Raw genomic sequence first — 24,385 nt, 5'->3', positions numbered from 1 at the left:
CAGCTCCCTCAGCTGCCTCTCATCAGACTTGTGCTCCTGAGTCTCAGCACCCCAGTCTTGGGATTATTTCTTTGCCTTTAATGAATGTGCAAGCCAAGTTTAAGCCTCACTGGGGACACCTGAATGTAGAAAGCCTTACAGCAACTATTGTGCTCAGTCAGTGGAAGTACCCAAATACAGAAACGGTGAAATATATTGTAGAGCAGACATTCTTCCAGGGGAAACAGCCTTACATGGTCTGCTGTTCATGCCTAATCTCAAGTACTTGTCACACCAGTCTTTTTTGGGGTGTTTTCTCCCACAACTGTATTGGCAGGAAGGATTGAAATAAAGAGTGAGTAAGGATAAACTTTGAAGGTGTCTCACCCCAGCCCCAAAAGAAGTGAACAAGACAACCTTTAAAAACAACCCACATATCCAGCATACAAGACTCAGAATTTATTTTTTAAAATATGTATTTAAAGAATTAAGACTACAGCAGGCTCCTTCAGAATAATACTTGTATCCTTTGTCTTTCAGAAATAAAATAGGATAACTGGTTCTTTGGCATGTGCACGTTGCAGGAGGACAGGTATCAGAGCTCACTGTATTTTTCCCCACAAAAGAAAAAACAGTAAAAGTCCCAAGGACTGGTGGGCCGGAGCACACACTGAAGCCATGCAGATGCAACTGGAAAAACATCATACAAACAGCAAATCTGTTGCTCCAGGTTAGTCACTTGACACTAGGTTTAGACAGGTAAATTTTGTGTTTATCCCCATGTCCTGTGTCCCTGTGTCCAGTGCCATAGGGCACTGAGGAACAGTCAAGCAGCACTGCACTCAGGGACATCAGAGAGATCAGCAGCCCCAAAGCCTGTGAGCTTCTGAATCAAAGCCATAATCATAGACAGATAGATAGCTATACGGTAACAAAAAGGGCAGGAAGTTTGAGGAGATCTGGTCAGGAAAGATGTTTCATGACTCTAGCAGTAGCTAAACTTGTTTCAAGAAGTATACAGTCAGAATGAGTCCAAAGTTTAGAGATTGTCAGAAGTTAATTAAATCATAGAATGGTTTGGTTTGGGAGGGACCTTAAAGACCATCTTGTTCCAACACCCTGCCATGGGCAGGGACACCTTCTTCTAGACCACGTTGCTCCAGGCCCTGTCCAACCTCATCTCCAGAGCCTACCAGGGACAAACTGTACCATGAACCTAAAAACACACAAGCCCCTCATCAGAGAGGTGGTTGGGACAGAAGAACAACTTCCTTCAGATCCTCACCAACAGCATGGGATGTGGGACCTTGCAGCAGGTTTGTGGTGACACAGCCCCTCACTGGGCAGCTGCACTGTGAACTGCTGCACCAGGCAAGATGTAAAACAGCTTCCAGTGCTGGCAGTTAAGCCAGGAGCACACCTCCAGCTAAGTTACATGGTGTAACTCTGGGTGCTCCTCTAAGTAAGATCCCCAAGAGATGTGAGTAAAATTAAACCTAAATGAAAAGTTTAATCCCCACTAATGAAAGACTTCAGAAACAGGCAAAAGTGTAACCTGAGATCTGAGGCAGATGCACATGCCCTGAACACAAGCCAGCATGCCCAAAGCATCATGCAGCGCTCCCCTCGGCCTATATGACTTCTTAGTTGTCTGGACAGTGGCAGGCTCCAGCCTCTCCCAGATGGATGAGCTTTAGAAGAACTTCAAATCAAAAACTTCTTCCGAGAGAAATCACCCCTGTGTCTGGTCCTTTCCTTCCTTTGAGTCTGAAGATAAGATATCCATCCAAGGAGTTTGCTGATCAAAGGCACAGATTTTTAGTAGGCACTTTCTGAATGTACAAATAATTTTCAGTCCTCAAATATTTTCTTGAAAAGCAGAAGCACTTCAGCTCTGTGTGTCTCAGAATAACTGGAACCACCAATTCTACCATCTGGTCAGACCAACAGTGTCTTCTGCCTGGAAAACTTACAGAACAGGATCAACAGTGTTTAAACCACAGCTCCAGCTCAGACAAGCAATGGGAGGGCAGGAGCATCACTTCCAGTTGGTCACCTCAAAATGTCACCCTTTAACCAGTGGCCTTTCTTTCTCCACTGTCCCTCCTCTGGGTAGCTCCATCTCATATTAAATCCGTTTTTACAGAATCCCAGAAAGGATTGGGTTGAAAGGAACCTTAAAGCCCATCTCATTCCAACCCACAGCCATGAGCAGGGATACCTTCCACTGTCTCAGGTTGCTCCAAGCACCATTCAGCCTGGCCTTGGACACTTCCAGGGATGGGGCAGCCACAGTTTCTCTGGGCAGCCTGTGCCAGGGTCTCACCACTGACATAAGAATTTCTTCCTTATAGCTAATCTATCTTTTTTTAGTCTAAAATCATTCCCCCTTGTTGTATTACAATCTGCCTGGGTTAAAAATCCCCCTCTCTCCCATAAGCCCCCTTTCTTCATCAGAAGTGAGTACTTACTGTGACTGCTAGAAATGTACCAAGCTGTAGCCATCGACTGTGGCATAATCAGGCTCCCCTGGAACACAGCACACACAAAAAAACAGGTTTCCTTATGAGAAGTGCTCATTATGACACTTTAAACAGGACAGAAACACCACACACTGGCCATCCATGTTAAAGGGATGGAGAGCAAAGCTGAATGAGGCTCAGAGAGGAGTCCTGTGAAGACAGGCTGAGAAAGCTGAGGGTGTTCCCTTGGAGAAAAGAAGACTCCAGGGGAGACCTTAGAGCTCTTTCCAGTGCCTAAAGAGGCTCCAAGAGAGCTTGAGAGGGGCTTTGGACAAGCGCCTGGAGTGATAGTTCCTCTGTGGAGCCAGAAAACCCATAAAGCAATAACTCACCTGGTGCGCTGGTCGGGGTAGGCAGGGGTCCCCTCCTGCACAGAAGGAAACACAGAGGTGAGGATCTGCATGGATACAGGACTCCCTCTGCTCTGTTTCCGCACTCCCCACCTTCCCTCCCAGAGCCAGTGGGAGGGTGAAAGGTTTGGCAGCCTGGGCTTTATGGAGATCTGGTGCACTGGTCACCCACAGCCTGATTGGCAAACACAGGAATTGAGGCTGATACAGTGCAGGAGAGGAAAAAAACCAAAAAGCTCTATGCTGGGGAAAAATTCACAAGTGAGCCTCAGGATATGCCTTTGTATAGGCCTTTGCACAGAGTGAGACATCAGGAAATCATAATTGGATATGACTCTTCCCCCAGTGTGGCAGCCAAAGTGGCACACATCCTTAGCATGAGTTTTGGCCCTCATTGTCATCTTGCCCCTGACAGAAACATCCGTTAGCCTGTCCTCCTTGCCCAGCTTCTGTCCCAGAGAAGGGAATTTGGCTCTGAGGTTCCTCCCTCTACCCAACACGTGCTTTTAACACTCCTCAGATGGACAGTTCACAACAAGAACCATGCAAGGAAATATTTTCCTCTAATACTCCCAAGTCAATCTTTCAATAGACTAAAAGATAAAAAAATTTGCTTTTCTTGAGGGGAAGGCATCATTTGGAATAGCAATTGCAACTGCACATGTTATGTCCCTTACCTTGATATAGGTACAGGAACTGGACTTCTTGCAGGAGCAGGAGTCACATTTCTCTGTGTGTTGTAGTAGTTTTCATAAACAATAGGAGCTAGGAAAAGTCAACAGTAATAAAGCACAGGCCTTTTATAGACATAAAATACTTGTTATACCAACATTCAGCTGCTAAGTCTTTCCCCTCTCTGGGAAAATGCCTGATCAGAAAAATAAAAAGGGAATATTATCATCAGAGATTGTTGAAATTGGCAGAGACTAATGCCGCATGGCAGTGAACTCAATAAGTGTTGTAGTTTGGGATTGTTATGTAAATTCTCTCCCCTGCCACTAACTGCCCATGCCAGCAGTTAACAAAAGTAGTTAACTGCTGATCACTTGGATGGGGGCAGGTTTGTCTCTTTTTTTGGGGGGGGGACATCTTTTTTTTCTTAGCTCGGCAGAACGGGGGGGGGGAGCAGTGGTGGCCGAGGAGGGAAGCCGCTCTGATGGCTACTGCTGGGGCTTCTGGCTGAGACGCTGGTTTTTACTCCTCGCCGCTGCTGTCTCCCCTGGTTCCTGCATCTGGGATCCGGGCCTCTGTTCCAGTCTGACCACCGCCTGCACTGACCACCGCCTGCACCGTCACAGCCTGCCCGCCCCGGCCAGGGCAGTGACCCGGGAGAGAGAGGTGTGCAGCTGTTTTTGCAGGACACATGGTGGTTCCCCATTTTCAGCTTTCTTTTTTCCTTCATCTGGGACAAGAGACACAGAGTTCATCTGAGAGCTCACCACTCGTCTGTCTCGCTGGAGAGGGACTGGGAAATACTGGGAACTCACTCCGCAGCCAGCCGGACAGTGACATTTGACACTGCTTAAGTATAATTTTCCTCCTGGAGGAAAACCTGCTGGGTTTTGTTGTTGTTTGGTTTTTTTTCTTTCTCTTGTGGTGTTGGGGAAGTGGGTTGCACTAGTCTGTTTACATATATATATATATATATAGCAGTTATCCTTCTTGTATTAAAATTCCTTTTCTTAAATTTTGATAAAGAGTGGTGTGATTATCGTGGAGGAGGCCCCTCCCCTGCTTGTGGGTAAACATTTTGGGGTTTTTCCCCTCAAACCTAGACAACAAGGGATGTTGCAAAACCAATGTTTCTTGCACTCCAACTGATGCTGACCAGAGCAGCAGCAACATGAGGAGTACAGGGCACTCAGCACTACTTTGTGAGACTGTACTAAGCTCTTACCTGGAGCCAAACTTCCAGTTTTGCGCAAATTTACAAAAAAATCCACATCCTTCTCAATGCTGCACATTTCTAAACTCTTGCGGATTTCCTCATATTTCTGCAAAAGGGAAAGAAAATGCATTTCTATTACATTGAGTCAAAAAACAAGAGGGTTTTTTCCAATCGTTTATTACTCATGGGGAGAAATCCCAGTATTCACCCAGGACACAAGATTCTGTGACAGGGGAATCACAGTGATTTGGGTGGGAAGGGACCTTAAAGCACATTTCATTCCAATCCCCTGCCATGGGCAAGGACATCTTGCACTATCCCAGGTTGCTCCAAACCCCATCCAACCTCGCCTTGGACACTTCCAGGGATGGGGCAGGCACGGCTTCTCTGGGCAACCTGTTCCAATGTCTCAGCACTGGGATTCACTCATTTTTTGACAGTGCTCATCTGCTAGAATTTTGGCCAAACCTTCTGCCTGACCACTCACAATGGTGTCTGGTGGACGATAAAGGGCCACAGTCCAGCTCGGATGTAATACAGCTTAGAGCACAGGCAAACAAATTGGGCTCTCATTTCCACACAGAATAATGAAGATTTTCATTTGAGGTACCTCATCATTTTGGACGCAGCCCAGGGAGAGCTGGTTGACATGGAGCCAGAGGGCATTACGGAAATAGTTGATCCGATCACACTCTTGAGTCTCAAAGAACTGAAACAACATAGGCACAAACGACCATAACATCTTTAAAACAAGGGCAAATCTCCTTAATCCTTATTGCTTCTCATCCCCAAGTGCCACGAAAAGACAACTGCAGGGAGAAGCTGGTGTTGGTCTTCTGCAGGAAACAAGGAAACCATGATTCCTCCAGATGGCCCAGAAGATAAATGATCCCTCTGTGCAGCCAGGTGAGTGTTAAGATGAGTGTTAAGATGAATTAAGCTCAGCAGGTCTGCAGGACTGATGTGAAGAAGATCACCCAGCACATTGCCACTTTAGGGGAGACTAAGCCAGATTCCTAAAGGCAGTACATGTTTCCTGGGTACCCCTTGCTCTTGTGGTCCCAGCTCACTTCCCTTCCACGGATCTCATAGTATCACAGAATCATTTAGGTTGGAAAAGCCCCCTAAGATCATCAAGTCCAACCATTCCCCCCAGCACTGCCAAGAACACCACTGACCCATGGCTCCAAGTGCCACATCACATCTACATGCTCTTTTAACATTTCCAGGTATGGAGCAACAAATAAACACTGGGGATGTATGAAACCAGAGGTACACTGACTGGATGGTCTTCTCCCTCTTTCCTGACCAGCCCTTTTCTAAGCAGGTTTCAACACAAGTCTTTTGAAATCTGGTATACCAGAAATCTGAATCTGGTATACCTTCTGAAATCTGGGATACCAAATTTCCGGTATACCAGAAGTCTGCGTTCTGGTTTACCTCAACTTCACAAGCCTTTACACATTTCCATGAAAGATGACCTTTCAACCCAAGTGTGCATATGCAGTTGTCACTAGTAATGACCTTTGTAACACATGGAGAAGAAAACCTTCATGTGATCCATCTGCAAAAGTGAAATTACTGCTTTTTACATCCACCAAAAATTTGCTTAGGTTGTAAAAACCCTTTAAGATCATCAAGTCCAACCATTAATCCAGCACTGCTAAGCCACCACTAACCCATGTCCCAATCACAGGGGCTTCCAGAGACCCCAGACACCAAAAGCATACCATCACTGAGACACTCACACACTTCACACACCACAGACAGCAAAATCCAGTTCAAAGTTTACTGGAAAAGTAAAACTGCAGCCTGATGGGAAAAAACTTGAGAAGGGATCAGCACAGCTGTGAATGGGAAGGCTGTTTGCAAGGCTGCAGCAGACCTCCGACAGAGACCACAGGCCAGCAGTAGGGCAGCTGCCCTGCTCTCTCACCTCCAGCTCTGGAATTCTCCAGCATATCCCTGCTACACCGCTTCTCTATGAGACAGTTTGCTTTAGGCTGATACACCCACTCAGTGGGGTTCCCATGCTACCACATGGTTTATGAGACACACAGTGAAGGGCTCCTGCAGTGTGTTCATGTGGAGATGGCTTCACCTGCAGCCCCAGCAGCCACCACCCTCTGATGCAAAGTCATATAAAGTCTTTCAGTTTCAGAGTCTTTCAGGTCTTGTTGAGGCTCTAGGAAGTACTGGCCTTGAGTCACTCAGTACCCAGAGGTGACCACAGCTGTTCAAGGTGACAGCCACACCAAACGTGCAAGCAGGTAATGGGCATAATGTCACTGCCTTGGCTGTCAATTTTAAAAGGCGGTGGAAAAATAAAAATAATTCAAAAATAGTGGAAGCCTTGAAGCAGCGGAGCCTTGAATCAAGAAGCCAAGCTTTAGGCACACACAGGATTAGAGGCAACAAATTCTACTGCTTCACTGTGAGGGGAATAGACAAAATGCAAATCGGGGCCATCCTGGGCCCTGCAGCCAGGGGTGAACAGCCAGAGGACAGTGCTGCCATGCAAAGGTGTTTGGGGGCATTTACCTCACAAGCTTTGATATGCTCCTTCTGCCACTCTTCCCGGACCTTCTCCAGCGTAGACACACTCTGCTGGTAACTCCTGTCTGCAAGAGAAATCACATCACCAACTGATGGTGTTCTTGTTCATGGCAGGGGATGTGGAACAATATGATCTTTACGGTCCCTTCCAACCAATTTATTCTAAGAATAAATAATCCCATGATTAAAATTAATTAAAAAAACCCCTTTGCTTGAAGGTAATGTATGAAACCTGGGATGCCTGGGACATGAGGGATAAAGCAGAAGGGCATGGCTTTGGTGGGCAGGGGCCCACTGTTGTTATCTTGAGTGCATTTTTCCGAGGAACTGTGCCTAACCCAAGAGCTGGAGCTTGGCCAAGAGCCTTGCCATGACTTCACAACCCCTGCCCCTGGAAACACTTCCCCTTCCCTCCCAATGTGGCAGTTCCACACTCACCAGAGTCCTCCAGAGCTGATTTCGTCTGAGCCAGCTTCAGGAATAGCTGCCAAAAATGGGAGAGAGAAGGAAGGTGGAGAAGTGCCTGGGTGCATCACCAATGGCACTCCAGCACAACTGGTGAACACCACTAGCCTTGCCACCTCACTCCAAACCCCAGAGCTGGGAGAAGAGCCATGGGGCAGGAAAGCTGCAAGAAGAGACATCCCTTTCTCCCCCCTGCCCCACAGCCACCCATCTCCCCGTACCTTCTCCTGCTGCTTCTGTGTCACCAAGTTTGCGCTGCGGTGCACAGCCTGCTCCGCCTCATCCTTATCCCGGCACCGCTGCTCGTACAGGCGCTTGGCCTAGGAGAGACACCAGGACACAGTTCAGCTGGGAGGCTGTGGGGGAAAGAACAGCCCACGAGGGAAGAGGTGGACATAGGCTGTCAGAGGAGCAGGGGCCCTGCAGTTTTGGAAAAGCTTCATGAGACAAGCTGCCCTTCATTGAGGATGAAAGACTCATGGCAATTAAGTCCCCAAGAGTGTCCAGGGAAGGGGCTGGAGCACAAGTCTGACTAGGAGTGGCTGAGGGAGCTGAAGGATCTCAGCTTGAAGAAAAGGAGGCTAATGGGGGATCTTCTCACTCACTACAACTCCCTGACACAGTAGTGGGGAGCCATGTGGGGGTTGGGCTATGCTCCCTGGGAACAGGGTGGCAGGATGAGAAGAAAAAAAGTTGCACCAGAAGAGGTTTAGATTTTTTATAGAAAGGGTTGCCAAGCCCTGGAACAGGCTGCCCAGGGCAGTGCTGCAGTCACCATCCATCAAAGTGTTCAAAAAAGGCACTTGGGAACATGGGCTAGTGGTGGGTTTGGCAGTGCTGGTTAATGATTGGAATCAAGGATCTTAGAGGGCTTTTACAACCTAAACAATTCTATGATCCTAAATCACATGTATCCAAGCCTTCAAGGCTACCCCCGGTCATGTCTTCTCTGTAGTGACCAGTGACAGGACCTAAGGGAATGTCCTGAACTTACATCAGAAAAGGTTTAGATTGAATATTAGAAACAGGTTGTTCCCCTAGAGGATGGTTGGGCACTGAAAAGGCTCCCCATGTCACAGCACCAAGCCTGACAGAGCTCAAGTAGTGTATGGACGATCCTCTGAGGCACAGGCTGTGACTCCTGGGGATAGGCCTGTGCAGGTCTATGGGTTGGGCTTGATGATCCCTGTGGGTCCCTTCCAACTCAGCATATTCTGTGATTCCATGATTCTGTGTTGTTGGTGTGCCCACAGCCTGCACATCATTCACACAGACACAGCCCCCAGTGTCACAGCAGAGGAGGAAAACCCTCTCATTTAAGCCTCCCTCAGGTCTGTGTGTGTGTGTGTGCGCAGCTTTAACCCACATGGCAAGAAACAGCAGCATGTTTGCTTTACCTCCATGGTCTTCTTGTACTGCACATTCCTGTTTTTGTGAATGGCCTCCATTATCAGCTCTATCTGTGAAGACAACAGACCTGGGAGTCAGCACATCACTGACCATCAAAGCTCCACTGTGTGGCTTAGGAAAGGAAGAGTCAGAGACCAGACTGAAATGGGCTTAAGGACCTTCATCCATCCAAAGCATCTTCACAAAACTCATCTTTTATGCTTCTGACTAAGCCTCGACTTGTATATGCCAAGGAGCTCTACACACTAAATCCTGGCAATATATAGTGCTGTGTCTCCTCCACAGGCTCTGGCAAAACTGGCAAGCCCACTTGCCTCTGCTAGGTCCAAATTAGCCCCTTGTTCTAGTGTTTTTCCCTCATTTTCCAGACAAAGGAACCTCAAGAAAAAGTTAAAAGGCTTGGTCATTTTGTCAGAACCCTATGGAGGTCATACAGGACTGTACATAAAGGCCTTAAAAACATTCCCATTTGAAGATCTTATCCTGGGGCTGAGCCCCTGCTGTGGCTGGCCCCAAAAACCACCCAGAGGAGAGGATGTGGTAGTGAGAAGAAGGAAGTCAGAGGTTGCTGCACAGTTCACCAACATGGTTGCAACATGTAGGAAGAAACTCAGGACTTCCCAGAAGCAGCAGTAGCAGGCATTGAAGTGCACAGGAGGGCACAGAGGCTGGGAACAGAGGGAGGCACCACTGGGATCAGCCCATTGCCAGAGAAGCATCAACAGCCTGTATGAAGGCATGTCTTCCCACAGTGCCTGACCTTTTTCCGATGCAGTTTTTGCTTTTCCCTGAAGTCCTCCATCTTCTTTGCTTCCTCCCGAAGGGTTTGTGCCAGTTGGATGTGACCTTGTCCCACATTGTCTATCTCTGCAAAGGAAAAATAAATTAAACATATCTATATCTAAATATAGATATATAGGTGTATTCCTGAAGAGACTGTGTTTCTCAAGTCAACTGACATCAAACTGACCCCACATCACACACTCCCTTTCAGAAACATTAAAAAACCCAGCAGGTTCTTTAAAGCAGCCTCAGAGCAGTGCTAACCTATGCAAGGATCAGTCCTGCTGGGACCTGCTGCCCAGTCTGAGGAAACTCCAGTCAAGAGAAGATACTCAGACAAGCACAGTCACATCTCCCCCTGACATGGGTGAATTCAGGGGCGTTTCAACACATCGCATCCCGACGCAGCTGTGTGAAGGATGCACTACCCCGGGCCAGCAGGCACCAACTTGAGGCACAGAAAGACTAAGGCTAAAAAAGTCTCAGGCCGCTCTTGCTGAAGGTGACAGCCACAACAAAGAATGCCACCCCAGCCAGGTCACCAAGGAAGCAGAGCCCAATGGCAGCTCATGAGTCAACACCAAAAGCTGCTCCAAACCCACAGCTATGAATAGCCAGCAATTATGGGAACTGCCTATGTGTTAGGGAGGTCCAGAGAGGCAGCAGGCAAACCTGGCAGACAGCATAGCAGAGTGCTCACCTTTAAGGTACAGGTGCTGTCTGCCAGTACCCTGGCAGGCTGTGACACAGGGCAAATGAAGGGATGGTGTATAGTGGCCAAAGCATCATCTTTCAGATGTTTCAATTAGAATCACAGAATCACTTAGCTTGGAAAATCCCTCTAATATCCTTAAGTTCAACTATTCCCTCAGCCCTGTCAAGCCCATCACTAACCCATGTCCTCAAGTGCCACATCCACACAGCTTTTAACTCCCTCCAGGGATGGGGACTCTACCACTGCCCTGTGCCAGGGCTTGACAACTCTTTCCATGAAGAATTTTTCCCTAATATCCAATCTAAACCTTCCCTGGCACGGCTTGAGGCTGATTCTTTTTCTCCAGGCTGAGCCTCCCCAGCTTCCTCAGCTGCTACTGGTGCTCCAGTCCCTTCCCCAGCTTCATTCCCTTCTCTGGATAAACTCCAGCCCTTCAGTGTCTTTCTTGTGAGAGGCCCAGAACTGCCCCCAGGATTTGAAGTGTGAATTATTAAGTGTCTCTCTGTGTGTGCATCTGTGTGTGAGAGGACAAGCCTATCCAATAAACTCCAAATGAGCTTCCAATGCACAGCTCCCCATGTACAACACAACCACAACCTCTTAGCTGCAGCCAGACCTGAAAGCCCAAGGAATCCCCAAAAGAACCTCCTGTGTGTCTCCTCTTCCACCCCTGCCCAGGAGCACTTTGTCCCAAACCCCACACACTGGGATGAGCCAGGCCAGGAGTACAGCCTATGCCTGACCCCATCACCACACCTTTAGAGGCTTCTCTACTATTTTCTTCCTAAGCAGTTGCCTCCAGACTTTGGGGTAGTCAAGTGTCCCAACACCAGGAAGAATTACTTACGTTGCTTGAAAACATCCAGAGATCTCTTCAGCGTGCTAGAAAACACAAGGAGGAGCATTAAAAGGAGTGAGAAAGGATGGCCGGGCACAGGTATCAGCAGAGCACCTCTCCCAAAACAGTCCCTCACGCAATACCACTGAAAGAAACTCAAGACAGGTTTATTTACCCTCCTTACAACCTTGTTTTTTTTCCTCTCAGCAGGTATTACACAGTTCCCTTGGTTTGAGCTCTACTTTACACCTATCTGAACATTAGATGCTACAAAAAATTCTAAGTTTCATAATGGATCTATCAGGTACTCTTCTAAAAGCATCATTTTGGACACATGAACACCTTCTGTGTGGTGCATTGGCCAGTGGTTGAAAATGTAGAGAACTTTTGTCCCTGTTAATTTCAGAAACATTTTATGTGACATCTCAATATAAAACTGTAAATAAATAATCAGAGAATGTCAGACTGGGCCTGTATAAAGTATAGAAACAAAGGAGGAGGCAGAATGTGCCAAGGATCACTGGGGAAATGGAGACCCACTCATGGAGCCAACTGCAATGGCCACAGCATGCTGGGCTGTGAAGATTTGCAGGTACTTCCCTCTGGCTACACAACCAGTCAGGAGTGAACCCAAGGTTCATGAGCATCAACTTACTGCTGAACCACCAGCCCACACCTCACCCGAGCATTTACAGTGCTCTGTTTAGTCTGTGGCTTTTGGGAACTTGGTGAAGTCCAACTCAAAGCTAATCAGAACCCAACTGGACACTGTTCATTCAAGAGAATGATTTCAGCTCGTCTTCTGGACATCCCAAACACATTTTAAAACACTGTTTTCTCTCTCACAAACTCCTTCCTTCTCTTTCTCCTTTGTTGCTCCATGGACATTCACAAAAACAGGACATATACGGGACTGTGAACTTACTTCAGCTCTGTCTGCCCACAAGGCTTCTTCTTCGACAAGTTAATGAGCTCTTTCCCATATTTTTCTTCTATAATTGCCCTGTTCAGAAAAGAGAGAAATGAGAGGAAGTTCTCAATTCAGAAACTAAGACTTGTTAGCAGTGGAGACCAAGACCTATTCTGAACACCTCCCTGTCTCCTGACCTGTGCCAACCAGGTTTTCTAATGAAAACACTTGGCTTTGCTGTGTCTGTGGTCCTGGGAAGTGACTCTCCCCATCTCCCGTGGGCTGATGGGTTCAAGGATCACCTCCAAAGGGTATGGAGGACTAAGCTGCCAGTGCCTGACTGCAAGATGCACCCAGGTGACTCCTCTGGGTAGGTTTTTTCTGTTTCCTATGGAACAACCCTTGCAAGAAGCCTCAGTCCATCCACACTAAGTACTTTTGATTCTGATTTGGCTGATTTATAACAAATGTGACAAAAAGGGAATAGGACCCTCAAAGACCACTTAGCCACCAGACATGCACCCCAAAGCTCAGCTTGGATGTTTCAGCACTTCAGGGCTTTTTAGAATGAGGCAACAAGTACTCTCTGGACCTGCCTCTGATCCTTTAGTAGAACACCTGAAGAAGGTGTTACCTTGTGACATGACAGAAATAACACCTTTGAGAGATTGTTTTGTCTCCCTTCCTGAAGGAAAGAGAAGGGGGAAAGAGAGTCCATGTGTTGCAGTGCAAGAACAACCAGCTTCCCGCAGCTGCTTTGAAATAAGCACAGACAGCTAGGGCTGGACTTACTTGGTCAATGTAGGCATCTCCATCTAGGCAACCCTAACTGTCTGGAAAGGAAGAAGTCCTGCTAAAGGCTGCATTAGAAGGTCCAGTGGACAAAATAAATGGCTTTCTAAAATTCCTGTATCTCCTAACACAGGTGCAGACAACTGTGTTTTTGACATCTCAGGTCTGGCAGCAAAGTTCACCTAGCTTAAGTCTTTAAAAACTCCCAAAGCTTGCAGGGAAGTGGGAAAAAGAAATAAATTGATTTTTCCCCTCTATATAACAACATTCCCATGGACTTTGTTTAAGACAGAGCATTCAACAGGTATGTTATCCATGGCTGGAACTGTATAACAGCTGTGCTGTACACGGAGAACTGGGACATGTTCAGAGAGAGGTGCCAGTAGCAAGTCCAGATGCAGCCTCTAATGCCCTTCTAGAAAGCCATATTGGTGGCAACCTACACCTTCTCCAAGAACAGAGAGGACACAGGGTGTGGAGGAGGCTTTTGGCACTCTCTATGTTGCCACAAATGAGTGGGACACAATTTTGAGGGTCCAGTTCCTCAGCTGGAAAGCCCACATTTTGCTGGAATGTGAGAGTGCAGGTGTAGGTGCATTAGACACTTCTAAGTGCAAGTTCTCCTCCTCTTCATTCCCATTGTTTGTTCCAGGCTGCTCTGCACAGGTTGTTTTATTTCCAGCTCTCATTACCAAAATTACATTAATTTAGTAATGTTGTGCAGTGCTTTTTATATTTAGCCATTGTTAACCAGATGAACCACAAAGTCAAAATACACAGCCTGACCATCTCAGTTGTTTTGCAGCCGCAGAACCTTTGCTTAGGTCATCTTCTCTGATTAATAAAGGCAATACCTAATGCTACTACTTTTTAGCATGGAATCTGTGGGCTGTTCATAATGTACACACACAAATTCAGGACAAAGCTGTGCCTCTCCCAGCCCAAGTCTTCACCTGCAAGGTGAACTTCATGAAAGAGCATTTTAGTGTAGTAGACAGTTAAATACAACAGAAATTAAAATGGGAATACCAGGAGTAGAAGTAGTGCCACAGCCTCACTTCCCAGCTCAACTCAACCTCTTTCCAGAGGCAGCTCCCTACCTTTCCTTCAGGAAGTCTTCAAACTCTTTGCAGTTCTTCCTGCCATCATTCAGGTGTTGAATGATGCTGTCATAGCCAACGGTGCTTGTCAAATCCGTGCTCTGAAAACACAAGCACAGGAGTCACGTCCTCACCAGTGCAGTCCATGGCCACTGCCACCTCCAGAGGCATTTGCACAGCCAATGGCTCAGTGGGAGCAAGTGTGCCTCTTTATGAAATTAGGGGTGGGAGAGACTCCTGGATGAGACCCATGGTAGTAATATGGGACAAGATTTTCAGAAAAAGGAAGAGCTCTGTCCTCCAACATCATATGTTCCCATCCGTGTTCCCAAGTGCCACATCCAGATGCCTTTTAAATCTCTCCAGAGAAGGTTTCCAAGAGAGCTGTTTCCAGGCCAGAGGAGCTCCTGACTGCAAAGGAGCTGAGCAGGGTTGTATGCTGTGAAATCAGCCTTAAAAGCATCTGCCTGGACAGGTTTGGCACAGAAAGAATCAAAAGGACCAGCATGACTGAGGGTGTTCAGCCTGGAGAAGAGAATGCTCCAGGGAGACCTGAGAACGCCTTCCAGTGCCCAAAGGGGCTCCAGGAGAGCTGGAGAGGGATCTGGGACAAGGGTCTGGAGGGACAGAACAAGGAGAATGGCTTCCCACACCCAGAGGGCATGGTTAGATGGGATATTGGGATGGAATTCCTGGCTGTGAGGGTGGTGAGGCCCTGGCACAGGTTGTCCAGGGAAGCTCTGGCTGCCTCATCCCTAGAAGTGCCCAAGACCAGGTTGGGCAAGGCTTGGAGCAAACTGGGCTAGTGGAAGGTGTCCCTGCCAAAGGCAGAGGGTTGGAACTGGATGATCTTTAAGGTCCCTTCCAACACAAACCATTCTGTGATTCTGTGACTGCCTGTGAGATGTCCCAAAGGCAGGTCTGGCAGCTGCAGTGGAAGAGGAAGTACAGCACAGCAAGCACAGAGTCATGGGCACAGCCAATTTAAAACCCTAATAAACTTAGACAAAGGCAGGTAGGGGTTGCATCAAGCCCTGCCCAAACGGAGCAGTGCACAAGGACACGGATCTCTCCTCCCATCCTGCAGCACATGGCTGTACTGATCCTTCCTGCTGGGCAGAGCTCTGAGGCTGTGTGCTATTTACAGGACAGCCCATGGAAACTACAACCAGATGACTCCAAGGTGACAAAGCAGCAGCTGATGTTTCCTGAGCCCATAAGATGCACTCCCCCCTTCCTGATCTGCTGCCTGGATTTGCACCATCCTCCCAACAGACTCAATGAGGAGGATTTTGTGTGCTGCTTGCGATGTTTTGGGGCTTGCTTGCACTTGCAGCCAAAAGAGGGGCTAAAATGCTCTAGGGGGGATGTGAAAACATGTCATAATCTTGTGTGAGTCACAGCTGAAAGGCAAGCTGCTGAATTTGAAAATTTCATCTTCTGCCTCACTTTACATGGAAAACCCCTGCAGACACACACCCTATGAAGCAAATTACATTGGAGAAACACAGAATTATAGAATTGTTCAGCTTGTAAAAGACGTCTAAGACCATCACGTCCAACCACTTCTCACCATAGCCAAGGCCACTACTAATCCATGTCTACATGGCATTTAAAGCCCTCCAGGGTTGGGGACTCCACCGCTGACCTGGACAGTCTATTGCAGTGCTTGACCATCCTTCCTAAGAAAAAATTTTCCCTAATATTCAATTTCAACCTCCCTTGATGCATCTTGAGGCCATTTCCTGTCCTATTGGTTGTAATTTGGGAGCAGAGTCTGACACCCCCCAGCTCCCCCTCCTGTCAGGGAGCTGCAGAGCAAGAAGGTCCCCCCGAGCCTCCTTTTCTCCAGGCTGAGCTCCCCCAGCTCCCTCAGCCACTCCTGTTGCTTCAACCCCTTCCCAGCTCCATTCCCTTCCCCGCACACGCTCCAGCCCCTCCATGTCTCTCCTGTCTGAGGAGCCCAGAACTGCCCCAGCACTGGAGGTGCCTGAGCAGTGCCAGCACAGGGACGGGCACTGCCCTGGGGCTGTGACACCCCATGGCTGGCACAGCCCGGGGGCCTTTGGACTCTTGCCCACCTGGGCGCATGTGGGTCAATGTTTAGCCTCTGTCACCAGCACCCTCAGGGCCTTTCCTGCTGGGCACATTCCACTCACTCTGCCCCCAGCCTGCAGCTGCAGGGAGCTGTTGTGACCCAAGGGCAGGACCTGACACTTGGTCTAGTGGAAACTCACACTGTTGGCCTTGGCCAAGATCCCTGTCCAGATCCCTCTGCAGAGCCTGCCTGCCCTCCATCACTCTGTCCCAGCCTTCCCAAATTGAAGGATTTGGGGCACTGCATGATGTTCACAGACCATCTCCTGAAAGATCTATACTTACACTGAGCTCTCAGTGTGTATCCTCAGCCCTACATGCTTAGAGAAACACACCAGAAAACAGATGACTATTTTAGTAGATGGAAACACTGTGCAACCATAACTGGCTGTGCTGTCCTTGCTCATGGCCTGTCTAGCCTCAGAATTGCTCAGGGTCCTGCAGAGGCTGCTGAGACAAAACCAAATGCTTATGCTGTTGTCTGCAGGGAGCAGGGTGAGGAGATGCTGCACAAGGCTGCAGTTCCTCTCCATCCCATAACAGGTGGGTGCAACAGGAGAGACAAAATCTTAATGCAAAAAGGAAAAGGACTCACTGCAAATTCACCCACCTGAGACCATAATCCTGCAAAAAGCAGATTTTTGATTTGTCACTTGCCATTTGAAGTTTCCTTCCCCTACATCAATGCACCTTCCCTGCTTGTCTCAGAGACATCAAAAGCAATGGACTGTCCTGCCTTGATGAAATTACCTCTTCCCAAAAACCCCACTTTGTCCTTTTGAAATGACAACCTGTGGATTTCATAATGCTGCTGATTAGTTCCACCAAGCCAGTACCCATTTAGAGAAGGACAATGAGGGGAAAGGGGAAGTGAAATAGCCCAGCCAGCATCACACCATGAGTCAGCAGCCAGGGAATAAACCCAGGAGTCCAGGGCTGCAGCTCCCCAAGCCACGGGTTGTTTCAGCAATATCATTAAGTACACTGCAGAGAGCACAGGATTGTCTCCTTAGAAGCAAAATGACCAAAATTTTACTCCCAAGCTGCAAGATGTTAGCCCACAGATCAGAACTAAAGGGGGTTTTAGCATTATTGTCATTTCTGTTTTTATCACATAGTTTTATATAACCATGTTAGTCTGATGAGACCCAAAGGTTTGCTCTTGGGTTAACTGAAATATATGCAAGAACAGGCTTGTGGAGAACTAGACACATACTAAGAAAGCAAAAAAAAGTGAAAGAAAAGACCTAACATACTGAAAGAAGAAGAGCAGGTTGCAAAAACAAATGAAAACAAAACCTTGTGCTTGCTCAATGTGCGGTAATCACTACAGGCAAGGCAAGGGTAAACAAATATGAGCTTTGGGGTACTTTTGTTTCTGCACAGCTCTCTCATGGACGTGCACGAAGCACATATTGTGGGAGGGAGCAACATGGGAGTGGGGATATTCAAGATAATGCATGTTCAGCTTCAGGCATGTCTGGACTTCGGTCCCTGGGTGAGCAAGAGCTGCAGCAGGGTGCAGAGAGCAAACCTCTTCATTTAAGGAAGTTTACCATCTTGTGCTGATACCCAAGAGCATGAGGAAACTCCAATGCAGAGAGAATAGTGGCCCCAAGCTTTCCCGAGTCATGGCCATCATGCCATCAGCTCCAGCAGGGACCAGGCTCCAGTGCAGGAATAGACATAATCCATCAAAGAAACCAGAACTGGTGTGGTTGAAAGCTAAATCAGTCCCCAGGTGAGGCTGGAAGTACAGCCCTGCTACCCTAACAGATAGTAGGGTGGGCTGCAGCTTATCATGGAATCACAGAATGGTTTGAGTGGGAAGGGACCTTCCAGCTCATCTCATTCCACCCCCTGCCATGGGCAGGGACACCTTCCACTAACCCAGGTTGCTCCAAGCCCCATCCACCCTGGCCTTGGACACTTCCAGGGACAGGGCAGCCACAGCTTTGCTGGGACACTTGTGCAATGTTTTACTACCCTCACAGCAAAGAAGTTACTACTGTGTCCCACACAGGGACACCACACACAACCAGTCACATTTCAAAGCTGGAAAATCCAATACCAAAACTGGCCTAACTTTTGAGGGTTTGGTTATTTTTAGGCTTTGTCCCACCAACTGATACATCCCTCCCCTGGAGCTCTCTCAAAATCTCTGCTTTCTCATTGGGCCACCCTAACCCCTGCAAAATTGGCCCTTGCCAGAGTACAGTGTACTTTTGGCAGTATTTAGGGATTCTGCAGGCAGAGTGTGATGATGAGCTTAATTTTGGGAAAAAAAAAAAAGACCTGGACATTTTGTTGGACCATCAGATCAGAAGCTGAACCAGCATCATCACTAAGGAACAGGGTATGTCCAGATCTTGCAGAGATGATCCTCTTGATCTCACCTTGTTTGACAAGGCAAGAACCTACTCAAGATAAATGTTGTGCCTCACCCCTCTCTTTGTAGCAAGAGGAAAGGGGATGATGGTTTTAAACTAAAGCAGGGGAGATTCAGATTAGATATAAGGAAAAAAATGTTTAAATTGTTTATGATGAGGGGGTAAAACACTGGCACAGGTGTCCCTTAGAAGCTGTGGCTGCCCCATCCCTGGAAGTGTCCAAGGCCAGGTTGGACAGAGCTTGGAGCAACCTGTGCTAGTGGAAGGTGTCCCTGCCCATGGCAGGGCTTTGGACTCGATGTTCTTTAAAGGTACCTTCTAATCAAAACCATTCTATGATTCTAGGAAATCACTTGTGGCAGCAAAGACTTCTCCTTCCATTTTTGGCTCAAGAGAAGTCATTTAAGAGGAAAATGGCAAGAGGAAGTGTGTGCGGACTCACAGCACTCACCAGCAAACAGAAGCTGGACACACAAACCTCCACACCTCATCTAAATTTGTTATTTCCCATCTCTTGTTCCCCCCTCCTTTCCCAGCCCTCACAGCTGATGAACAGTCACCAGTACATGGTGTGGCGACTGCTTGGGGTGGCACCTGCCTTTTCCATGGGCCAAACGACCTCAGCAGGGCCTCGATTTCTCCACTGAGTCACATCATCACGTTCCCATGCAACCTGAACCCCACGTCCTGCCCCAGGCACATTTCCTTGGTCAGGGGGTGAGGGGCAGGGCAGGTGTTGTGCACACAGGCTTCAGAAAGGAAAAAAACAATCAAAATCCCTGACAGCACCAATGGTTTTGGGCTCAGCAAGAACTGGGGGTTATTCAATAAATAGCTATGTTTGCAATAAAACGGGTCAGGCAGGACTAAGTGCCCCATGCCATGTCCCATCTCCTCCTCGCCTTGGGGATGTTCCTGCCCTGGGTATTTTCTCACACTGAGCCCCCCTCCTCCAGGATCCTCCTCCAAAAACTCCACAGTGCACCTGGTGAGGAACAAACCAGGTAGAAACAGCCACAGTCAGCCCTGCTGCAAGGAGCTCTTCTTCAACCCAGTGTGCCACCCATGTCTACTCAGCATTCCTGGCATCAGTTATTCCCCTCGGACTTGGAGATGCTGCCACCACCCTCCCATCCCTCCTCTCCGCATGTTTGCAAAGCAAAGGGAGCACACCATGGAAAACCTCTTGGTAACAAATAGCTGAGAAGCAGCTGCCAGATGCAAAGTTCACTTTCTTTTACATGCCAGGTTTGATACCTGTGTGGGATTACATATTTGACAGCACTGTGCCAGTTAACATGCTAATGATGCTGGTGCTCTGCAAGCATTGCAAAACACACAGGAGCCCCAAACCCAGTGCCAGCTCCTTCTGGGGCCTGTGCTTCTCTCATCCTGCAAGATGGGAGATGCTTCCAGGCACTGTCTGGGGAACCCCAAGAACCATTCACAGATGGGGATTTTCAGCCCCAAAAGACACAATTCACTTCCTGGTTGCCAGTACCTGGAACAAAGGTCCACTACAGCAAGAGGAACTGGGCAGCCACAGAGCTGACACTTTGCAGAAGATATGTGGCTTTTCTGCACTTCTCCTTTCACAAAAGCACAATTCAGACTCAGAAGAATAAATTGTGGTTTTCCCCAAAGTGTGACTTTTCCTCTGTGGCTCAGCAGCCGACAGCAGCACACGGAGCACTAGCACTCCTAGTCTGGGATTAGCTCCACATCAAATGACCAGTTTTGGCTGCAGTGTCTCTAAGTTAGTTCACTGATGGCCAGTTAATGTTACTAAACCCTCAGGCTGGCACTGGTTTCCTCCAGCGTGGCAGTGGCCGCCTGCTGGGATTATTTTGGCTGCAGGGAGCAGGTTGCAAAGCCACAACTCCCAGGACACACATTGGTGGGCAGTGCCTGCTGGGGTCCCAGAATCACAGAATGGTTTGGGTTGAAAGGGACCTTAAAGCCCATTTTGCTCCAACACCCCCTGCCATGGGCAGGGACACGTTCTACTAGCCCAGGTTGCTCCAAGCCTCGTTCAGCCTGGACTCGAACATTTCCAGGGATGGGGCAGCCACAGCTCCTCTGAGCAGCCACTGCCTGTGTTTTAACACCCCAGGATGCTCACAGCCTTCAGCAAAGTCACCGCACGAGCACAATCGGTTTGGGAGTCCACTCCAACCAGAGAGGGGTGACCCCCCATTTCCAGCTGAGCCCCCCGGCTGCGGCTGGCTCTGACCCCGGTTCCCCGTCCCGCCGTGGTCCTGCTCACCCAGAAGTGGTCCCTGAACCGCGCCTCCCTCATCCTGCCGCTGTCACCGCCGCTGTGCCCGCTCCCCGTGCCGCCCGGCCCGGCCCGTCGCTCCCGGCCCGCCCCGCCGAGTCCCCACCCACCCCGGGAACACCCTCCGGGGCCGGGGAGCGGCTGCCGAAGGTGGTTTCTATCGCCGTGGGAGGGGAGATGCTCCGCGGGAGAAGCGCAGCCGGGTCCGTGCGGCTTCCCGCAGGAAAAAGCGGAGCGGAGTGGGAGCACCGCGCAACCTGCACTGCCCTGCCCGCCTGCCTTGGGGTTGGATGAGTATTTTGTGAAGGTTTCATGGAATTACAGAGTTGGTTTAGGTGGGAAAAGCCCTCCAAAGATTCTCAGGTCCAGCTGTACCCCAGCACTGGCAGCCAAGGCCATCACTAACCCATGTCCCCAAGTGTCACATCCACACGGTGTTTAAATCCCTCCAGGGATGGGGACTCCACCGCTCCCCTCGGCACACTATGTCAGGGCTGGACAACCTCAGAGAGAAGAAATTTCCTCTAATATCCATCTAAATCTCCCCTGGAGCAGCCTGAGGCCGTTCCTTTCCTCCTGTCCCCGTTTCCTGGAGCAGAACCCGACCCCCCCCGGCTCCCCCTCCTGTCAGGGAGTTGCAGAAAGTGAGAAGGTCCCTCCTGAGCCTCCTTTTCTCCAGGCTGAGTCCCCCCAGCTGCTCCTCATAAAACACAACCCTCTTTGACAACACAAATCCCATGTTACCCACAGTTTATTAGAGGCTTCTGGCTGAGACAAAGCACTGGGTGAGCAACCTCTGAGCAGTTCTTTGAAAATAAGAAAGCAGCTGCGATAGGACACTGTGTGCTGGAATGCCTGAAACACACCCACTGGCCTGACCTGCTGTCTCTGCGTGAGCACAGGGACAGCTAAAACAGTCCACTAATGTAAAAAAGAGCATTTTTCATTTACTGAAAGGAATCTGATCAGTTGTAACCTGAGGAAGATTTAGGCAGACTGACCCTGCACATGCTCCTGACAAAAGACAGCACAAACCCTCATCATTAGTCCACATCACCAAGCACCTTTAGGGGCTCCAAAAGACCTGGAGAGCAACTTTGGACAAGGGCCTGGAGGGACAGGACAAGGGGGAAAGGCTTCAAACTGACAGAGGGCAGGTAGGAATTCTTGGCTGTGAGGGTGTGGAAACCCTGGCACACGGAGAAGCTGTGGCTGCCCCATCCTTAGAAGTGTTCAAGGCCAGGTTGAACTGGCTTAGAGAAACTTGGGCTGGCGATTGGAAAGTGTCCCTGCCCACGGGAAGGGTATGAGTGTAGATGATCTTTAAGGTCCCTTTCAAACCAAATCATTCTGAGATTCTGTTACTCACTCACCATTTCCTAGCTTCCCAGCCCCACCCCGTGGCCAGAGCAGCCAATGGCACTGCTCGAGACCTGGGACTCACCCTCCGAAACCTGCCCTGCCAGCCTTCACTCTGACCCCACCAGTGCATTTACCACACGGTGCTTTCTCGAGGAAAAGTTCTCACCTTCCTGCATCAACAGCATCAACAGGGCAGAAGCCAGAACTTTGGAATATCTATCTCTTATGTTACTGGAAACGAACACATATCTTTGCAATTTTGAACTAAGACACCCACAAGCTTGGTGCTTTCCAGCTACAGCTGCACATAAGTGAAAGATGGTGCAGCAGCACCAGTTAGTAACTGGGGATTAGTTAGGGTGCAGGAACAGTCACAGGCTGTAAACACTGTCCTGGAAGAGACAAATGGTGTTGGGCAGGTCAGAGTACAAAGGTTCCATACTATCCTCTCAAGCCTGTGGAGCTCCTGAGCAACCTCTTCTGAAGCTGTGCATAGAACAGAGCAAGTAAAGTAGTGTAAGACCAAAGGATCTCCAGAGGGAATCCCTCCTCCTGGAGCACAGCACTAACTTCCCAGAAAGGTGTCTGACACTCTTAGACTGAAAATGTGTTTATTTTTCCCCACTACTGCAAAGCCTGGAACTGTGTGAGAGTTTCCAGCTGCTTCTAGCCTCACAGATGTGACCTGGAAGGCAGGATGCTCCTGTGCACAGTCCTGCTCTCAGGTAACTGCAGTGTGCAGGCTCAACGAGGAAGGGCCAAGCTCCAGTGTACCAGACTGAATACACCACACTGAGTGTAGAGGCTTTTAATGCTCTCCCAATCTGAATCCATCTGACACTGGGATCCTGTGCTTCACACAGCTGTCAGGAAATGAGGCACAAATGCTCCTCCCTCCAGCCACTGATGACTGCAGGCAGTTTGCTGTCAGATCAGTGAGGGGCAGAGGACAGGGCATTCCTGGTGGGTGAGAGGCTGGAGGTGCCCCAGCTGTGTGTGCAGGGCTGATCCCACAGCATGGGCAGCAGGGTGGGGCGGGGGGGTGGGGGGGGCGGGGATTCTGCCCCTCGGCCCCCTCAGGTGAGACCCCACCTGCAGAGCTGGTGGAAAAGGCATTTTAATCGTGGTATTAGGTTGATTCCACAAGACAGAATGGAAGGCATCAAGATGCAAATGCCATAACAATCTGGAGTGTGTTACCACTGCATTGATCTAATACTGTGATGCAGTAATAGTAATTTCAAGGATATCTTGCAAAAATGCCCTCTGGGTTACAATGAAAAGGTAAGGGGGAGGAGAGGGGGAAGAAAGGAAAAGTTCAAGCCTGCTCAGCTGCTAACTTGGGAGCAGCTTTTTATTCGACACTCCAAGCTCCAACCTCTGCTGTTAACCAAGGGCAGTGTCCAAGGTTTTCTTGGAGAATCCAGGGCTGAGTTGCCCTCTCCAGTTATTCATTTATATACAAATTGAGTGTCCATTTTTAAGGCATCCCTGGGCCCTGCAGCCCATCTAAAACAAACATATGGTTGTGGTGGAGAAACTGGGCTTGGGACAAGACAGTCAAGGCCAATGGAAAGCCCCCACTCCTGGTTCACTTCTGAGCAGCAGTAGATTTGGTGATTGCAGAAGGGTTAATGAAAGTCACTGTTGGCACCCAGCTCTTGTCTCAGGAGTGTATCAGCAGTGAGTTGGCTCAAGTCAGCACTGATCTACAGAGAGGCAGAAACATTTCAACAACACCAGGCTTGATATTACCATCCCCCCTTTGGAAAAACCTGGCTGTATGCTTTGGAAGGGTAGTTCCCAGATTGATGCTTGTATCCATAATAAACCTAATCACTGAACACATTATCCATACATTTGTCACTTTGCTCTGGAGAGCTAGTACCACACTCCATAGAATCACACAATTCTTTGGGCTGGAACAGACCTTAAAGATCATCTGCTTCC

At 48.8% G+C, this 24,385-nt stretch overlaps 1 protein-coding gene across 3 annotated transcripts; it reads right to left on the bottom strand.

Moving 5' to 3' along the window:
• Positions 1–423: 423 nt before the first annotated feature.
• PSTPIP2 (proline-serine-threonine phosphatase interacting protein 2) lies at positions 424–21,143 on the bottom strand. Of its 3 annotated transcripts, none has more exons than XM_071580358.1 (15): positions 21,062–21,143; positions 14,309–14,409; positions 12,432–12,509; positions 11,516–11,550; positions 9,931–10,037; positions 9,158–9,220; positions 7,982–8,080; positions 7,734–7,779; positions 7,281–7,360; positions 5,350–5,448; positions 4,749–4,845; positions 3,529–3,616; positions 2,834–2,868; positions 2,451–2,508; positions 424–1,947 (listed from the first exon to the last, which is right to left on the bottom strand). In XM_071580358.1, the coding sequence occupies exons 1-14, from the start codon at positions 21,092–21,094 to the stop codon at positions 2,459–2,461; spliced, it is 1,011 nt and encodes a 336-aa protein (XP_071436459.1). In that variant the 5' UTR covers positions 21,095–21,143; the 3' UTR covers positions 424–1,947; positions 2,451–2,458. The 3 variants fall into 3 exon arrangements, with proteins under 3 accessions (XP_071436459.1, XP_071436460.1, XP_071436461.1); XM_071580359.1 differs by having other exon boundaries at positions 424–1,939; XM_071580360.1 differs by having other exon boundaries at positions 424–1,777.
• Between the last annotated feature and the right edge of the window lie 3,242 nt (positions 21,144–24,385).

This window comes from Pithys albifrons, chromosome Z (assembly GCF_047495875.1).
Source record: "Pithys albifrons albifrons isolate INPA30051 chromosome Z, PitAlb_v1, whole genome shotgun sequence".
Lineage (NCBI taxonomy): Eukaryota > Metazoa > Chordata > Aves > Passeriformes > Thamnophilidae > Pithys > Pithys albifrons.
Note: the sequence above shows the minus strand (reverse complement) of the source record. Positions and strands in the feature narration are given on the sequence as shown.